General features: G+C 33.0%; 1 protein-coding gene across 1 annotated transcript; it reads left to right on the top strand.

The window, feature by feature from the left end:
- The first annotated feature begins 8,184 nt into the window (after window positions 1–8,184).
- LOC127867261 (hemicentin-1-like) lies at window positions 8,185–14,473 on the top strand. The gene is made up of 10 exons (XM_052408288.1): window positions 8,185–8,369; window positions 8,987–9,337; window positions 9,550–9,852; window positions 10,080–10,349; window positions 10,564–10,863; window positions 11,182–11,508; window positions 11,759–11,896; window positions 12,120–12,333; window positions 12,814–12,841; window positions 14,084–14,473. Exons 1-8 carry the CDS (start codon window positions 8,318–8,320, stop codon window positions 12,257–12,259), a joined length of 1,881 nt encoding a protein of 626 aa, XP_052264248.1. The 5' UTR covers window positions 8,185–8,317; the 3' UTR covers window positions 12,260–12,333; window positions 12,814–12,841; window positions 14,084–14,473.
- The last annotated feature ends 233 nt before the right edge of the window (window positions 14,474–14,706 follow it).

Raw genomic sequence — 14,706 nt, 5'->3', positions numbered from 1 at the left:
TGTATGACAGTTTAGCATGCTTATAATCAAGATTGCTTCATAAGTGTGCTTTTCCCAGTGTGTTCTGTGTTAGATTTGATTTACTTTGGAGTAAATAAAATAATAAAGATAATACGTTTCTGTTTATCTAAGGCGCCCATGTCAACATATCACTTCAATAAACAAATGTATGGTATATAATTTTCTTGAAAATTTAACTTTGTGTTCACGACGCTCGTGTGAGTCTTCCTCATATTTCAATCAGCGACATTTTGTCTTCGAGATAAATCATTTAAGCATTAACAAGCTTATATGTGTCCATGTTACATACGACACAGAGTTGAACAAGTGTCCAGACACCAACGCTTGTATGGTTCTGCATACAAACTTGCGGTCCGTGCGACACAAAACTAGTTTTATAAATATATGAGTATACAATGTACCTACCATTCGCAGATAATTCAGATACTCTTTCAAATATTTATATACAAACCCTTATATTTAATTATTAATTTTAAAGTAAACTATGATTAATAACGTTTACGAATGGCATCTCTTCTTCGAGGTGACAGTAAAAATATAAAGTGTTAAAACACACTCAAAAATATATATTGAGCGTTTTAGATTTTAAGATCATTGTATGTTATTTCGATAATTTCGTTTATATAATGTCTTCCACATATAATGAGCTTCGCAATCAATATGAGACTAACGCTACCTGCTAAATTTGTTTATGGTAATTTAAGAAGGGAGCAATATCCCTGTTCAAGTCAGGATATACTTTGCTAAACATAATAATCGTACATTAGACATTTTAATTCCTAACATGCGCGCTTGGACTATCTTTGATTTTTTTTAAATAATACTGATGCTTTGTCACAACTGTTTTCATACAAACATGCAGCATTTTTTAACCAACGCGTGTTTCAATTTTGAAGTGCATACAATGTTCAATAAACCTAAAATTGCCGAAATCTAGATTGTTCTACGAGTAGAGCATACATTTGTCCCTTATTCATTGGTGTTTTTATTTTCGCATCGTCGGCGTGTGAAATCGATTCTCGAGTTGATTCGCTTAGTTTTTCCGACAACTTGTTATAATTTTCTATCAGAAACGAGCAAATCAAGTTTGTACTAAACTTACAAGACTTCGGGTAGTGAACAACAACTCTATTTGGGGTTTCCATATGAAAAGCTTTGACAAATCACCATTGATAAAGAGATAAACGACCCTAATTTATGCTTTGGCTACTGGGCAGTTAACCCATCAACGAGATCGCGTTGGTCTGGCAAATCAGCCTAATAAGACTTTGATAAGAATATAGTGCAGTCGCTTACTACAAGCTGTATTTCGGAGCTACGATATATCACAATTACGATAAATCGACTCTAACAAAAATATGTTTGTTATCGGAAAAGCTTTTTTTCGTTGTTATAACACATGTCATGAAATAAAACATGCAATGATGTGACACAGTTAAATGGGATTTAAGGCATTAGTCGAACATATATGTTGCATTCCCGCTTAAGTTTAGCGATCTTACATACATTTTTCGCGGCTATCTGCTATCCGCGTGGAAGGAACGGTACAACGTTCCATATATATATATAAACCATATTAAACTTGCTTCCTCCATAATTATTTACGAGCTTACATACAAAACGTACACAAATCAATTTTTCAACACATTATCTTTTATAAATACTTACATCACTAAAAAACACAACCTACTACTACTACTACTGCTACTGCTTCTGCTGCTGCCGCCGCTACCGCTACTGCCACCGCTGCTGCTTCTACTAATACTACTACTTCTACATCTCCTACTTCTTCTTCTACTACTACGTAATATTGTTATTATTATTATTACTTTTATTATTATTATTATAATTATTATTATTATTATTATTATTATTATTATTATTATTATTATTATTATTATTATTATTATTATATTATTATTATTATTATTATTATTATTGTTACTATTATTATTATTATAAGTAGTAGTAGTAGTAGTAGTAGTAGTAGTAGTAGTAGTAGTAGTAGTAGTAGTAGTAGTAGTAGTAGTAGTAGTAGTAGTAGTAGTAGTAGTAGTAGTAGTAGTAGAAGTAGTAGTAGTAGTAATAGTAGTAGTAGTAGTAGTAGTAGTAGTAGTAGTAGTAGTAGTAGTAGTAGTAGTAGTAGTCGTAGTAGTAGTAGTAGTAGTAGTAGTAGTAGTAGTAGTAGCAGTAGTAGTAGTAGTAGTAGTAGTAGTAGTAGTAGTAGTAGTAGTAGTAGTAGTAATATCATTATTATTATTGTTATTATTATTATTCTAAATAATCTTACCTATTGAAAGCGTGACAATACAGACAAGAAGCACATTCTGTGGCATTATTTTCTGACAGAAAGCAAACCATGTTTTAGGAAAAGTGGCATGATAACCGTTAAACAGGGAGATATTATCTTTTCTTCCTATATTTCAATAAGAAAACCAATATACTTCTCGTAAAGACATATGCTAATATTCATGCAAAAATGTTGGTGTCAGACATTGATAAGCTATGACTGGTGCCTTATGTAACGTCTCATAACCATAGACGCATCATTTTAGAATTTTTGAGTTTAAATCAGTTTTCTAATTATAAAAGTAACAGTGTCCTTGATTTAACCATTTTAAGTGTTACCAATTGTGTTTTTAATCATTTCAGGGTATTATCATGCTATACATAATGCCTCGATCTAAATTATATGCTTCTTTTACGCATCATATTGTATTCAATGACTCCTCTGTAAAAGTTGTGCAACCTATAACACGCGAGGGATCACAATAGTTATTAAGGTGATACGAAAATTCCGTTAACGATAAAACACGGTAGAGGTTCATTTAAATGTATAAAAGCCCGTAAGTGAGCGCTTGATTATCCAATTAAATCTTTAAGCCATTTAATTGTTTTTGTAAGTTTTGTTTATTTAAATTGCATTATTTTGTGTAATAGTCTTTAAACACGATATCATAGGCACGTTTTGATCAATTGTAAATATTAACCCACTTTTTAGGTGCAATATTTACTAAATTGATTATACCTGCAAGCAAAACTCACAATAGGATAAGAATCGTGTGTCAAACATATCAAAACAATCATGTAAATAGATGGGTGATTGCATGTTACGAAAATGTCCGATCCTATGGATGTTTAGTCTGAACGCTGAGATATGAAGAATTGCTTAGTCAAACTCGATTGATTAACAATTGTTTGTTCGTTGACAGCACGCAGAAAATGACCAAATTGGCAAGATAAAGAATAATCAAGACGATCAAACTTAAAGTATACTCCTAACTCACCAACAATACAATCCAAACTATGTTTTAAAATACTAATACAATGTCTTATCCTCCACAATAGACGTTCTACCTGTGTTGAGGTGCGTTAACTGAACCAAAATGAATCATTACTTCCTCTCCAACAGTTTTACCTTGTAAAGGTTTACGAGCAATAAAAAGGTTAAAAATAGATACAATGATAACACGACCGTTAATCACGGGCGCCACCTCTTTTTGCGATGCATTTACAATTTGAATTACTTCCCTTTCATAACATGGCATTGATGTTTACCATAATTTGCATACATTTATTATTTGTTTATATCTCATTCATATGAAGTTTTGAAACTTCACCATGCCACAACTTATAAAAGTTATCACGGTTCCAAATGGCTTTGAATTAGATGTTGCTGTACATTTGTCGGTGAATAAATCTTCGCTGAATTGCACTACATTGCCTATTTTTTAAATAATGCAAAATATTTTTAACAAAAAGCATAAAGCATACTCACCTGTAGAACTATCCGTTAATTTTCAAAACATCCAGTCATTATCGCCACCTCGAAAGTAGCATGGGCTCATTATTAATGCATCGCAAACAGAGGTGGCGCCCGTGATTAACGGCCGAGGATAAGCTGGAATCCCAACTTACCAATTTGTATAAATATTGACTAGAAAAGAATAAACACATTACATTCTTTTTAATCCCGTTTGGTTTTAATTCGCGTATGTGTAGTAGTATCGAATGGCTTGAGTGTCTACTCGTAGTTTTTAATGTATGTTTTTGCTTTAGACAGAGGTGGTAATCCCGTGACAAACAAGATGGCATCTGCAATGCCGAGGCATGTATTTTTCGCCGTTGTATACCCTATATTACGTGTATTTATTGTTAAAATGACGCCCACACTCCAGCCATATCGGCAAAGGTGATCTCAACTTTACTCGCTGCGAAATTTCTTTATACGTACAGTTATTGTCACTGCATTTTCTCCAATTAAAATCTGAACTTGATGGAAGCGGATTTGCCAATGCTGAAAACGAAAATGCCACTTCTCAACCAAAATAATTATGTGTTTCGTTTCAATGGCTTGAAATATCGTAAATAGTAAGTTTTCTGCTTACTGAAACAGAAAAAATAAAGCAGTGTCAATAACTTGTTAGACAAACTGAATATCAATATTGATATGTTGATGAGTCGAGTTCATGCATTCCTCATACTATTTTTTAAATGAGCAAGTGCATTGTACGACGTTTATTGATTTTGAAATTGGAATAACTAAAGTTAAATTCAATTGAATACATACTCAAGGTTAACCGGCAACACTTTAAAGGGATCTTTTCACGCTTTGGTAAATTGACAAAATTGAAAAAAGTTGTTTCAGATTCGTAAGTTTTCGTTTTAGTTATGATATTTGTGAGGAAACAGTAATACTGAACATTAACCATGCTATAATATAGCCATTATATGCATCTTTTGACGATTTTAAAACCTAAAAATTATAAAGCGTTGCAACGCGAAACGATTGAATAATTTGGAGAGTTCTGTTTTTGTCGTTAAATTTTGTGAAACTACGAAGATTGCTTATATAAGGTATAAAATACGTCACGAATGTGTACTCGGCGGAATAGCTCAGTAGGCTAAAGCGTTTTTACTTCAGGACTCTGGCAGGACTCCAGGGGTCACTGGTTCGAAACCTGCTCCGGGCAATGTTCTTTTCCTTTTTTTATTTTTTTTCTTGATTTTTTACTGGAGCTTTTACGATCCAATGTTTACATTTATCAATATAAAGCATTTAATGAATAAGTTAAAAAAATGCCAAAATCTGTGAAAAGGCCCCTTTAAAACGTTTTAATTTTATAACAACGAATGAATTACAAATGTGTGTCTTTTTGCATAAAACGTGCAGTATAAACTGCTGTAAATCGACTCCCGAGAAGTTGGTCTTTCCGAGTTTTCCTCAATGCAGGTGTAAATACCAGCATCTGCCCTATTTTCGTTCTGAAACAGTAATGTTTAGTTTGAATATATAATGCATTCCTTTGTCCATCGCACCATGGCTAATAAGCTAAAATAAGGAGATTTAAAAATGTAAATGTCAGTTATTTAACGTTGCAATAGCATATAATATTGATCTTTTTGTTTAAAAGGTCATTCCCTGTACGTTTCTATGTTGGCTGATATTGATGGTGTAAAAGGTATTGAAAACCACATGCGATATATTTTCGTTTCAGTATATTAATAAATTTTGTAGCAAATAAACATTGTGTCTTTTTTAAATAGTAACATTCGAGATTAAGAATTGATAGAAAAGTACTTATTGCGTCAAATACACGCGACACATCTAAAACATATAAACTGCTTTGATAATGCAAGCATATTCCGTAAAATGCGTTACATGATCGATACCACGAACCCAGGTGTAAAGGCTATTTTATGTTTTACAACTCACAACACGTGTATTTTCCGTACGTAAATTATCGATGTGTATACATTGGAAGTCTTTGATTAAATATGGCTGCAATTTCTTAGAGTTTCCCTTCTCTTTTAGTACTGTTGATCTATTTTGATTACAAGTAGAATCTTAATTGATAATAATAAAGAAAGAATAATCCAATAAAAGGTTAGGTGATTATCCATTGTGTATATCACAAAATGCAAAACATCAATGTATCTGTTGGATCTTATTTCAGACACTTTGTTAGTACCAATTGTTCAAGACACGCATTACATGTATGGTGATGAAGAACATACCAAGGGGACTATAGTAGTGTACTGGTGCTGTCTTTGTTGGACGAACGGTGTTTTTATGGTAACACTTGGGCATTGAGGACATGAAGAAATACACAAGAACTTAGAACAGTAAATAACAGACTATTAATAAGATTGTTGATTTATAACCGCAGTAGCAACGACACCAAACCTGTTCAATGCACGTAAACACAAATGTGTACATTAATATTCATTGCTGACAGAATAAATTCGCGCTGTACGATTGTGCTTAGCTAAAGATGAACATACACAATCATGCTTTGTAATAAGGCTTTTTCCAGCCTTCTTGAGGAATCCTGCACTGTACGACGGTGATCTGACTTTAAAATGCTATGTCTCTTCAGCTTTTTAATACAGACAAGGTGAAGTTAATTCTCGTTTTGGATTAATTTCATCGTTCCTAACAATAACTTATATAACCATTGAGTGGTTAAATACGAATGAAATTAAAATATGGTCTGGTGTTGCTATTTAATTTGAATTGTGATGCTAAGATGTTACTTGTTATGCAATATTGAATGTTTAATGATTAATTCTGGACCAAGTGAGAAGTTTGGAGTTACTTAAAACCGGTTTAAACAATTGCCTTCGCCGGGACTGTTCCAAGGCGTTGGCATCAGTTTTGTCCATGTTTGTACTTCTGTACATGTTTTTTTTATCTATTGCTTTTGTTTTGTGGCCCAACGTTTGTTCATTGGTTCCTTAACCTACCGTATGGATCGCTTTGCATAATTAGGGATTCTCTCATAAAGTTTCACTTTGTAAAGCGGCAGCTACATATATATGTGTGTGTGCGATATAACTTTCTAGACAAAAGTATTTTGGTACGTTCGTTTATATCACATTTGCACGGATGAATGTTCTAAAAGAAAAGAACAACCTACATTGCGGGCATGACTGAGCTAAAAAAAAGCAATTAACGTACACAAGACGTTACTTAAGATTCAAAACAATTATATCGATTTGCTTTTGCGGGATTGAATCGAAGTGTTATGGATTACACAAAAGTCTATTGTTTGAATCGGTTTTACACTTTAAATAGTATGTCCGTGTAGCATATTGTGTTGTACAATAACAAAAACAATAATTGTATTCGATAAACATGTTCAAGAATGTTCAAAACCAATTCGAATGTTGGTTTTCATTACATCATGATTTTTGTATCTTAATTTAATATACCCTAACTGAGTTGTATAATTATTATATACTACTTTTTCAAGTGAATCTATATTTATTTTTGAACAATAAGATATTTATTTGAACAATACCGATCTAAAAGTAAATTGATAAATATTCTGTGTATTAAGCCGTACATTGATTGATTATGTTTACAAATAAAATAAAGTATACGTGTTTCACAAGTTTTGGTAAAAAAAAATTATTATCCTTTTCACACATGGTCTGACACCGAGTCAACGATATCATCATTTTTATTTTAATCTGCACCTATTAATGGTATCATCGACGGACTTACAATCGCTATCTCTTATAAATGATTTGTTCTCGGTTTTGAATTGAAATGTAAAGGCACACATTTACATTTGGAGCGTAAGCATTGCTGACTCAATGATGGCGCTGATCGGATGATCAACTTTTATGTACGTGATAGTGGAACGAAGAGGAACAAAGAAAGGAAATGTGAGTTTTACGACTTCCTTAACGTTGTGAAAGCATAAGTCATAGCATTTATAAGCGATTGAGCTTGTTTTTATACGTGCCTGATGTACACACGTCCCGGAAAGAAATTACAGTATTGTACATGTACCGACTGTGTAAATAAATTATTTTATATTTGACGCGTTTAATCAATATTTTTCGTCATTAAGCGACCTTTGTTTTTGTCGGTTTCTGCCTGTCCTGAATGCCCCAGTGATACCAAGCACACAACTGCCATACATCCGTAAAGGACAAAACCAGTACACAACTGTGTATCTCCAGTGATGTAATAAATCATAATCCAAAATATTATGAATGTACGACTTTACACATTATTGTTTAAATGAAAGTCTTTAGATAACGGATTGTTTAGAGATAGCCGGAGTATGCAATAATGCTCGTAAAAATGAAAATGACGAATATGAATTCTAAGCTTGCGTGCGAACAATTTACGGAAATTGTAAAGTGCGTAAGTATTTCGAAATTATGACTATATTGTTGTATCTGTTTTTACGTCCTTAACAACGACGTAATAGGCATCTTCAACAATTGGTATTCACAGTGTGTGTGAAATAAGATCCACCAGAAAAATTTGAGATACAACATGGATAATCGTCTAACATATTCTTGGATTATTCTTTCTTTGTTTTTATCAAGTAAGATTTAACTGTGTATATTGTACGTTACATATATAAACAATCTGAGCGATCGCAGGCATATTCATTCAATGAGTTTCTTCAAAACAATACTTAATAAATAAAACAACAATTAAATACATAAGGATAATACACATTTTTGGTGATGAAAACCTTTGCATACAGCCGAAAAGACATGTTCCTCCTGTCGCAATACTAACCTTCCTACCAATCCTTTAGCTAGAGTGTTACTTAGTAAAACACGACAAACGTGGAATATTGCCTACGCAATTATATTTAATAATATATTGAGGCCCCAATAAATCGATTTCGGTTTTCGAAATTTATTACCACATTTACTTCAGCCAATTAAGAATCGTATTTCGAATGGCGGCGTGCACAAACAGTTATCTGTGATATTGGAACGTTTACGAACTGACATGTACACATTTTGATCTCCGTAATTTAGCCTTTTAGAACACCCAATAATGTACGTAAATAACTTTTCTTTTAAATTTATTTAAATTTTTGTTTATTATTTTATAGTAACAATTTATTTTGACGTACTAATATGTATGCGTTTTATGAGGTCTTTTAATATTTTTATGGTATATGATATTGTAAATGGTATTTTTTAGCAAACGGGACCATACGGATATCAAGTTTTATTGTGTCCCCAAACAAATTCAACATAACTTGTCAATGGACTGATTTTACGACAAACGTAATCTTTCTTCGTCAAACACAAATATATCCTTCTGCCAGTGGCGAGCATAGTCGATTTTACAATGTTTTACAAGTAAAAAATCCTGCAAGTGAATGTCACGTCCAGACATCCTTACCTGTAGCGTGCGTCTGTATCAAATCTTCTGCGGCTAGTTGTATTATAAATAATTCGCTGGAAGAGCATATTATTGTACAATGGAAGTGTGCAATAGTCTTAAACGAGACATTGACGGAAAGCAACATAACAACTCTAACAAAATACAGTAAGTTGATGTTTAATACATGACATATATACAGTATGTCGTCATATTTGTTTTATATGGTATTCTGTTCATACAGATACTTGCACTCTGACTGAAATATGATATTGAATACCAATACGTTTATGATATATTTTGCTCCATATCATTTCACAATACTAGTTGAACAAAAAGTAAAGACACACTATGCACATTAATAACTAAATTTATTTCAGAACCTGCAAAAATAACAACATTTCAAGTAAATGCATTTCAAGGAGTGTCCAATGTGACATTAAAAGAAAACAGCACTGCAATGCTGACCTGTATTTCTGAAGGTTTTCCTATACCGGAAATAGGTCTTATTAAGGGCGAAACATTAGCGATAGGAGTATCTATTGTTCAGTCAGAGATAAGCATAAAAGGTCAACTTAACAAAACGTTTATCAACGTTAACCGCCAAATGACCGGCAAATATACCTGTGTTGCTTCCAACATACACGGGCAAAGTGAACAAAGCCTTTATTTGAATATATTATGTAAGTATCGCCTAAATGTTTTGAATCAAGAAACTGTGCATGCATCGAAAGAATTGATACAAAACAAACAAATAAAAGAAACGCACACATAACTGTTAATTGAGATGTTTTTCTAAAGAATTATTTGACGTTATCTAAAGAACCAACAAAATGACTAAACATCCCGATGTGAATAGCTATTTAAAGGTTGCAAAAATGTATAAAACTATATGTACTTACATGCCCAGACCCTCCATCTGTTATTCGCACTGAAAATGTGTACATTACGGAAGGAGAAAGTATCAACATAACATGCAAATATGAACCTGGTAATCCACCCGAGACGGCAGTGCAGTGGATAAAAGCAGACGTTATATATTCAAACAAAACATTACTGTATCAGAGAGTAGCCAGAACTGATGCTGGTATCTACACTTGCATTGCGACAAACACATACGACAATGGACATACCAACTTCACGGGAGTCGATTCTCAGCGGTTTATCCTGCACGTTTTATGTAATATTTGTGTTGACTTACTTTTGTTATGTGTTGTCCCCAAGTTTAAACATTTTCAAAAAAGTATGATCGGTAATCTTAAGTTGGAATATATATTTATTATTATTCATGTTTATTCTGTGATTTTCATATAAAATACTAATCAAATACCTATCCTCTTGTATTTGATCATATTCTGTGCCTACGTACGTGTATTTATAACGTGTGTTTTCAGATCAACCAATAGTTCAGAGATTCAGTTTAGAACAATTTGACGATAATTTAAACGTAACAGTATCAGAAAACGACAATGTCGTATTTAACTGTGTCGCTGAAGGATTTCCTTCGCCAGACATGCGGTTATTGAAAGATAGCGTAAAACTTGCCGAATTCAACGGTAAAAGTCAAGGAAACACTACAACTCGACTTTGGCATGAAATGCCTTCCGTGGGTAGGCATGATATGGGACAATATACATGTGAGGCATCAAATACGATTGGATTAGGCGGAAAGAAGATGTTTTTGAATGTATTGTGTATGTATATCGTTAACGTGTGTCAGCGATAACGCTAATGTGCATTATCAGTTTAAGAATATTATTTGTATATAAACACATATTAAATAATGTGGTTGCCATAGTACTTCCATACAATGCACTTACCGTTCGTAAAAATAAAGTTTGAAACAACGTATTTAAATACTTCAGTCATTCCAATATCAAATATAGTTATGTTGTACATTATAATTATACCTTTAAAAATTAATATGAGGCTTGGATGAAATCGAATTATAAACAATCAATATTAATATTTAGTTCGTGTTACAGATTATTAAAACGGTTTTACTTTTTCAGTTCCAGCAAGCAGAAAAATACCTATTCAAAACGTTTCAAACAATAGAAATGAAGCAAATATTTATCTCGGTGGAGAAGTGACATTTTCGTTTTCAGCATTGGCAAATCCACTTCCGACAAGTGCTGAATATGTTTGGCATAAATGCAGTGACACCAATATATGTACTGAAATCGCCAACAGTTCCCGTTCTTATATAGAGACGTATAGAGATTTTAGCAACCTAACGGTAGTCAATATAACGGAGTCAGATTATGGGATGTACATTTTGCAAGTGGGGAATGGAATAGGAAAGCCTCATATGGAAGTTTACTTTTTGAAGCGTCTATGTAAGTGATAATGTTCGTAGTTCAATATACAAATGTGTTCAATATCAAGATGCGATAAAAAATAAACATAATTGATAATTGTATTGTGTTTGGAGGTTGAGTTCTTTTTTATCTCAATCAAAAATTAGTTTATGTATGACGTAAAAACATATGCTTATAATCCATTTAATAAAACACATTAACGAAAGTAAAAGAACACAGATCGATACGTCATATGCATTTAAGCGTTCTATATTTGTTTTCTTTCAAGCGTCTTTTCCCACAAAGCCAATCACCAGCGTGTCACATATTGGACTTATATCAGCAGGATTAAGTGTAGTCTTTATTTTAGTAGTTATATTCGTTGTTGCCTGTGTGTGCCTACATTTAAGACGACAGAAAACAATAGGTATATAATTACTTATATGATCATCTATTAGGATAGCACTTGAATGTATAACATATATCAAAATGTGAACCATTCGTAAAGGATTCAAATAAAAAGATGCATATATACATTTTATCGCTCTGTATTATTAGATAATAGAAATAGCCTGACCTTTTTATTTTATATATTAACATTAAATATATTTCCACTTGTATATAATCACCTTACATATTAACATTCTTAGGAAAAAAACGTCGGATATCTGTTTGTTGTTCCATCAACCCCTTACTACAACGACACTACCGCGCAACCTCCTTTAGTGCCCTTGGATCGGTTGGATGTTCAAGGCGAGGCTATTGCTCTGTCTTCTTCATTGCCTGCTGAAAATGTGGATGTTCATAGCGAGATTTACAGTGAAATTGATCCACAGCTAGTCGAAGATATTATATCTGGAGATGGTACGATCACAACTCATCGGTTCAATTTATTGTCTTGCGTGAACCAAAGCGGTTATGTTTGCACGATATTGTCATATACTGAAACAAGCTAAATACGAACTATATTTATCGAATGTCCGCCATTTTCCACAAACTACGTCTTCACGTTCGTTTTCGTGACATCTACGCAATCAGCATAACTATTAAAAGGTTTATTTATTGTTAGATCAAGTGTTAAAGCACGTGTATTATACGCGGGAAAATGTGTGGAAAATGTGTGGACATTCAGTGGATTATTTTAAAACAACTAGTCTTCGTCCATACTTTGCTGCAAAATAACCCAGTATTTTTCTTATTTGCATATGTAAACCAATCAAGCCTTCTGTTTTGCTTAAAAAATACACATGCTATAATAATTGTATCTCCTGCACGAGCTGTTGAAATTTATCTTTGTGTCTATGTGATCAAGTGTTAACTGGAAATAATGATTATTGCTTTCAGACAGAGCTACAAACGAGGCGCAGCTAATGTAAGTGGACTTGCGACTTTCTTACGGGTAGTATGTGACATTTATAAAATATTGGCTCATTTTGTGATTCAGCATAGGTCTTGATCAATGTACATTCTTCATATCTTGCATTGAACATCTATCGCCAGTGCCTGCTGTAATTATTTTGTTTTAATATTGTGTCGTATGTATTGTGCTTAACTGTATAAGCAATGTGTCAGTTTCGTAAGTACAACACTAGTGGATGATAACAGGAATGCTTCCCCCGAGTATGCATCTTAAGGTTCGATATTCCTTTTTTCTTTGTGTGACGGTTTAAAAAAAGTGAACACGTCACATCCAAGAGTGCTTATTTAATTGGCACAAACTCGTTTAAACAAATCACCTATATCATGCAATTAATAATCTTGTTAAACGTATAGTGTCCTGCATTCATGTAATTCTTTCAGATAATTTGAAATCATTCATTAAGTTGATAGTATCTCGTAAATAATATAGTCATGTAATTTGGTTCATGGGTACGTTATTGAAGCTCAAACATAATTTTATTTGTATTGCTAATTATAAAGTGATTGCTTATCTTGATTGGTCTGTTGCCAACTCTGCGCTTCATCTTCTTTTGATGATTATGATGATGATGATGATGATGATGATGATTATGATGATGATGATGATGATGATGATGATGATGATGATGATGGTGATGATGATGATGATGATGATGATGATGATGATGATGATGATAATGATGATGATGATGATGATGATGGTGATGATGATGATGATGATGATGATGATGATGATGATGATGATGATGATGATGATGATGATGATGATGATGATGATGATGATGATGATGATGATGATGATGATGATGATGATGATGATGATGATGATGATGATGATATTGATGATGATGATGATGATGATGATGATGATGATGATGATGATGATGATGATGATGATGATGATGATGATGATGATGATGATGATGATGATGATGATGATGATGATGATGATGATGATGATGATGATTATGATGATGATGATGATGGTGATGAAGAAGAAGATGGTGATGATGATGATGATGATGATGATGATGATGATGATGATGATGATGATGATGATTATAATGATTTGGCGTCTGTTGCTTATGATTAGTATGCTTCTGTTACTTCTAGAGATGATGATGATGCTAATGCTAATGATGCTAGTGATGAATTTATTCCACAATATAAGCTTAACTATACATTTGAACTGTAGGGCAGAACAAATTCGATATGAGGGTTTGGGTCCTCCGGAACAGGGTGATGAGCCGCAGTACATTTATGGTCGTTGTGGCCGCTGACTGATATTTCAATAATACATTTTGAAAGACTGTGAATGTTCACAAGATGCATTTCAATATACATAATATTGAACTAATGACAGTGCCATCGCATGCGGCGTTAAACACAGCGTATCACAATACAACATTTATAAAACGCAGCAATTGAAACATAGAAACAATACAGAGGAAGACAAGGAAGAAAAAGCCAAATACGGACCAGATATTGCATTCCTTAATAGTCCTTTGCATCACGACATACATTGTGGTAAGATATATTCATCAGAGATCGACATTTATAATTAACAACCGTAATGATACATGGTAATCTAGCATTTAAAGAACTCATGAATTGAAATTTGTTTTTGCTTTCTAGTTCAGATTGTCAACTGTATATTGGTTTTGATCAAAGTATCTTATGCATTGTTAGCATTATGATGCACGTAATATATTTAAATAATTACATGTATTTTTGCTTCGGATTGCTCTTTCTATGATGGGTTTAATAGGGACATGTGAGTGTATATAGTGCGTGGACATTAAAACAATCGTAAACTAT

The sequence above is a fragment of the Dreissena polymorpha genome, chromosome 2 (genome assembly GCF_020536995.1).
Source record: "Dreissena polymorpha isolate Duluth1 chromosome 2, UMN_Dpol_1.0, whole genome shotgun sequence".
Classification (NCBI taxonomy): Eukaryota; Metazoa; Mollusca; class Bivalvia; order Myida; family Dreissenidae; genus Dreissena; species Dreissena polymorpha.
The sequence above is the reverse complement of the archived record's forward strand: the minus strand, read 5'-3'. Positions and strand labels throughout refer to the sequence as shown.

Bases quoted from the DNA above. Each gene is read 5' to 3' on its own strand.
- LOC127867261 (XM_052408288.1), top strand. From the start codon at position 8,318: ATGGATAATCGTCTAACATATTCTTGGATTATTCTTTCTTTGTTTTTA. The intron at 8,370-8,986 runs GTAAGATTTAAC...GGTATTTTTTAG, and splicing joins TCTTTCTTTGTTTTTATCAA to CAAACGGGACCATACGGATA. The intron at 11,509-11,758 runs GTAAGTGATAAT...TTTTCTTTCAAG, and splicing joins TTACTTTTTGAAGCGTCTAT to CGTCTTTTCCCACAAAGCCA.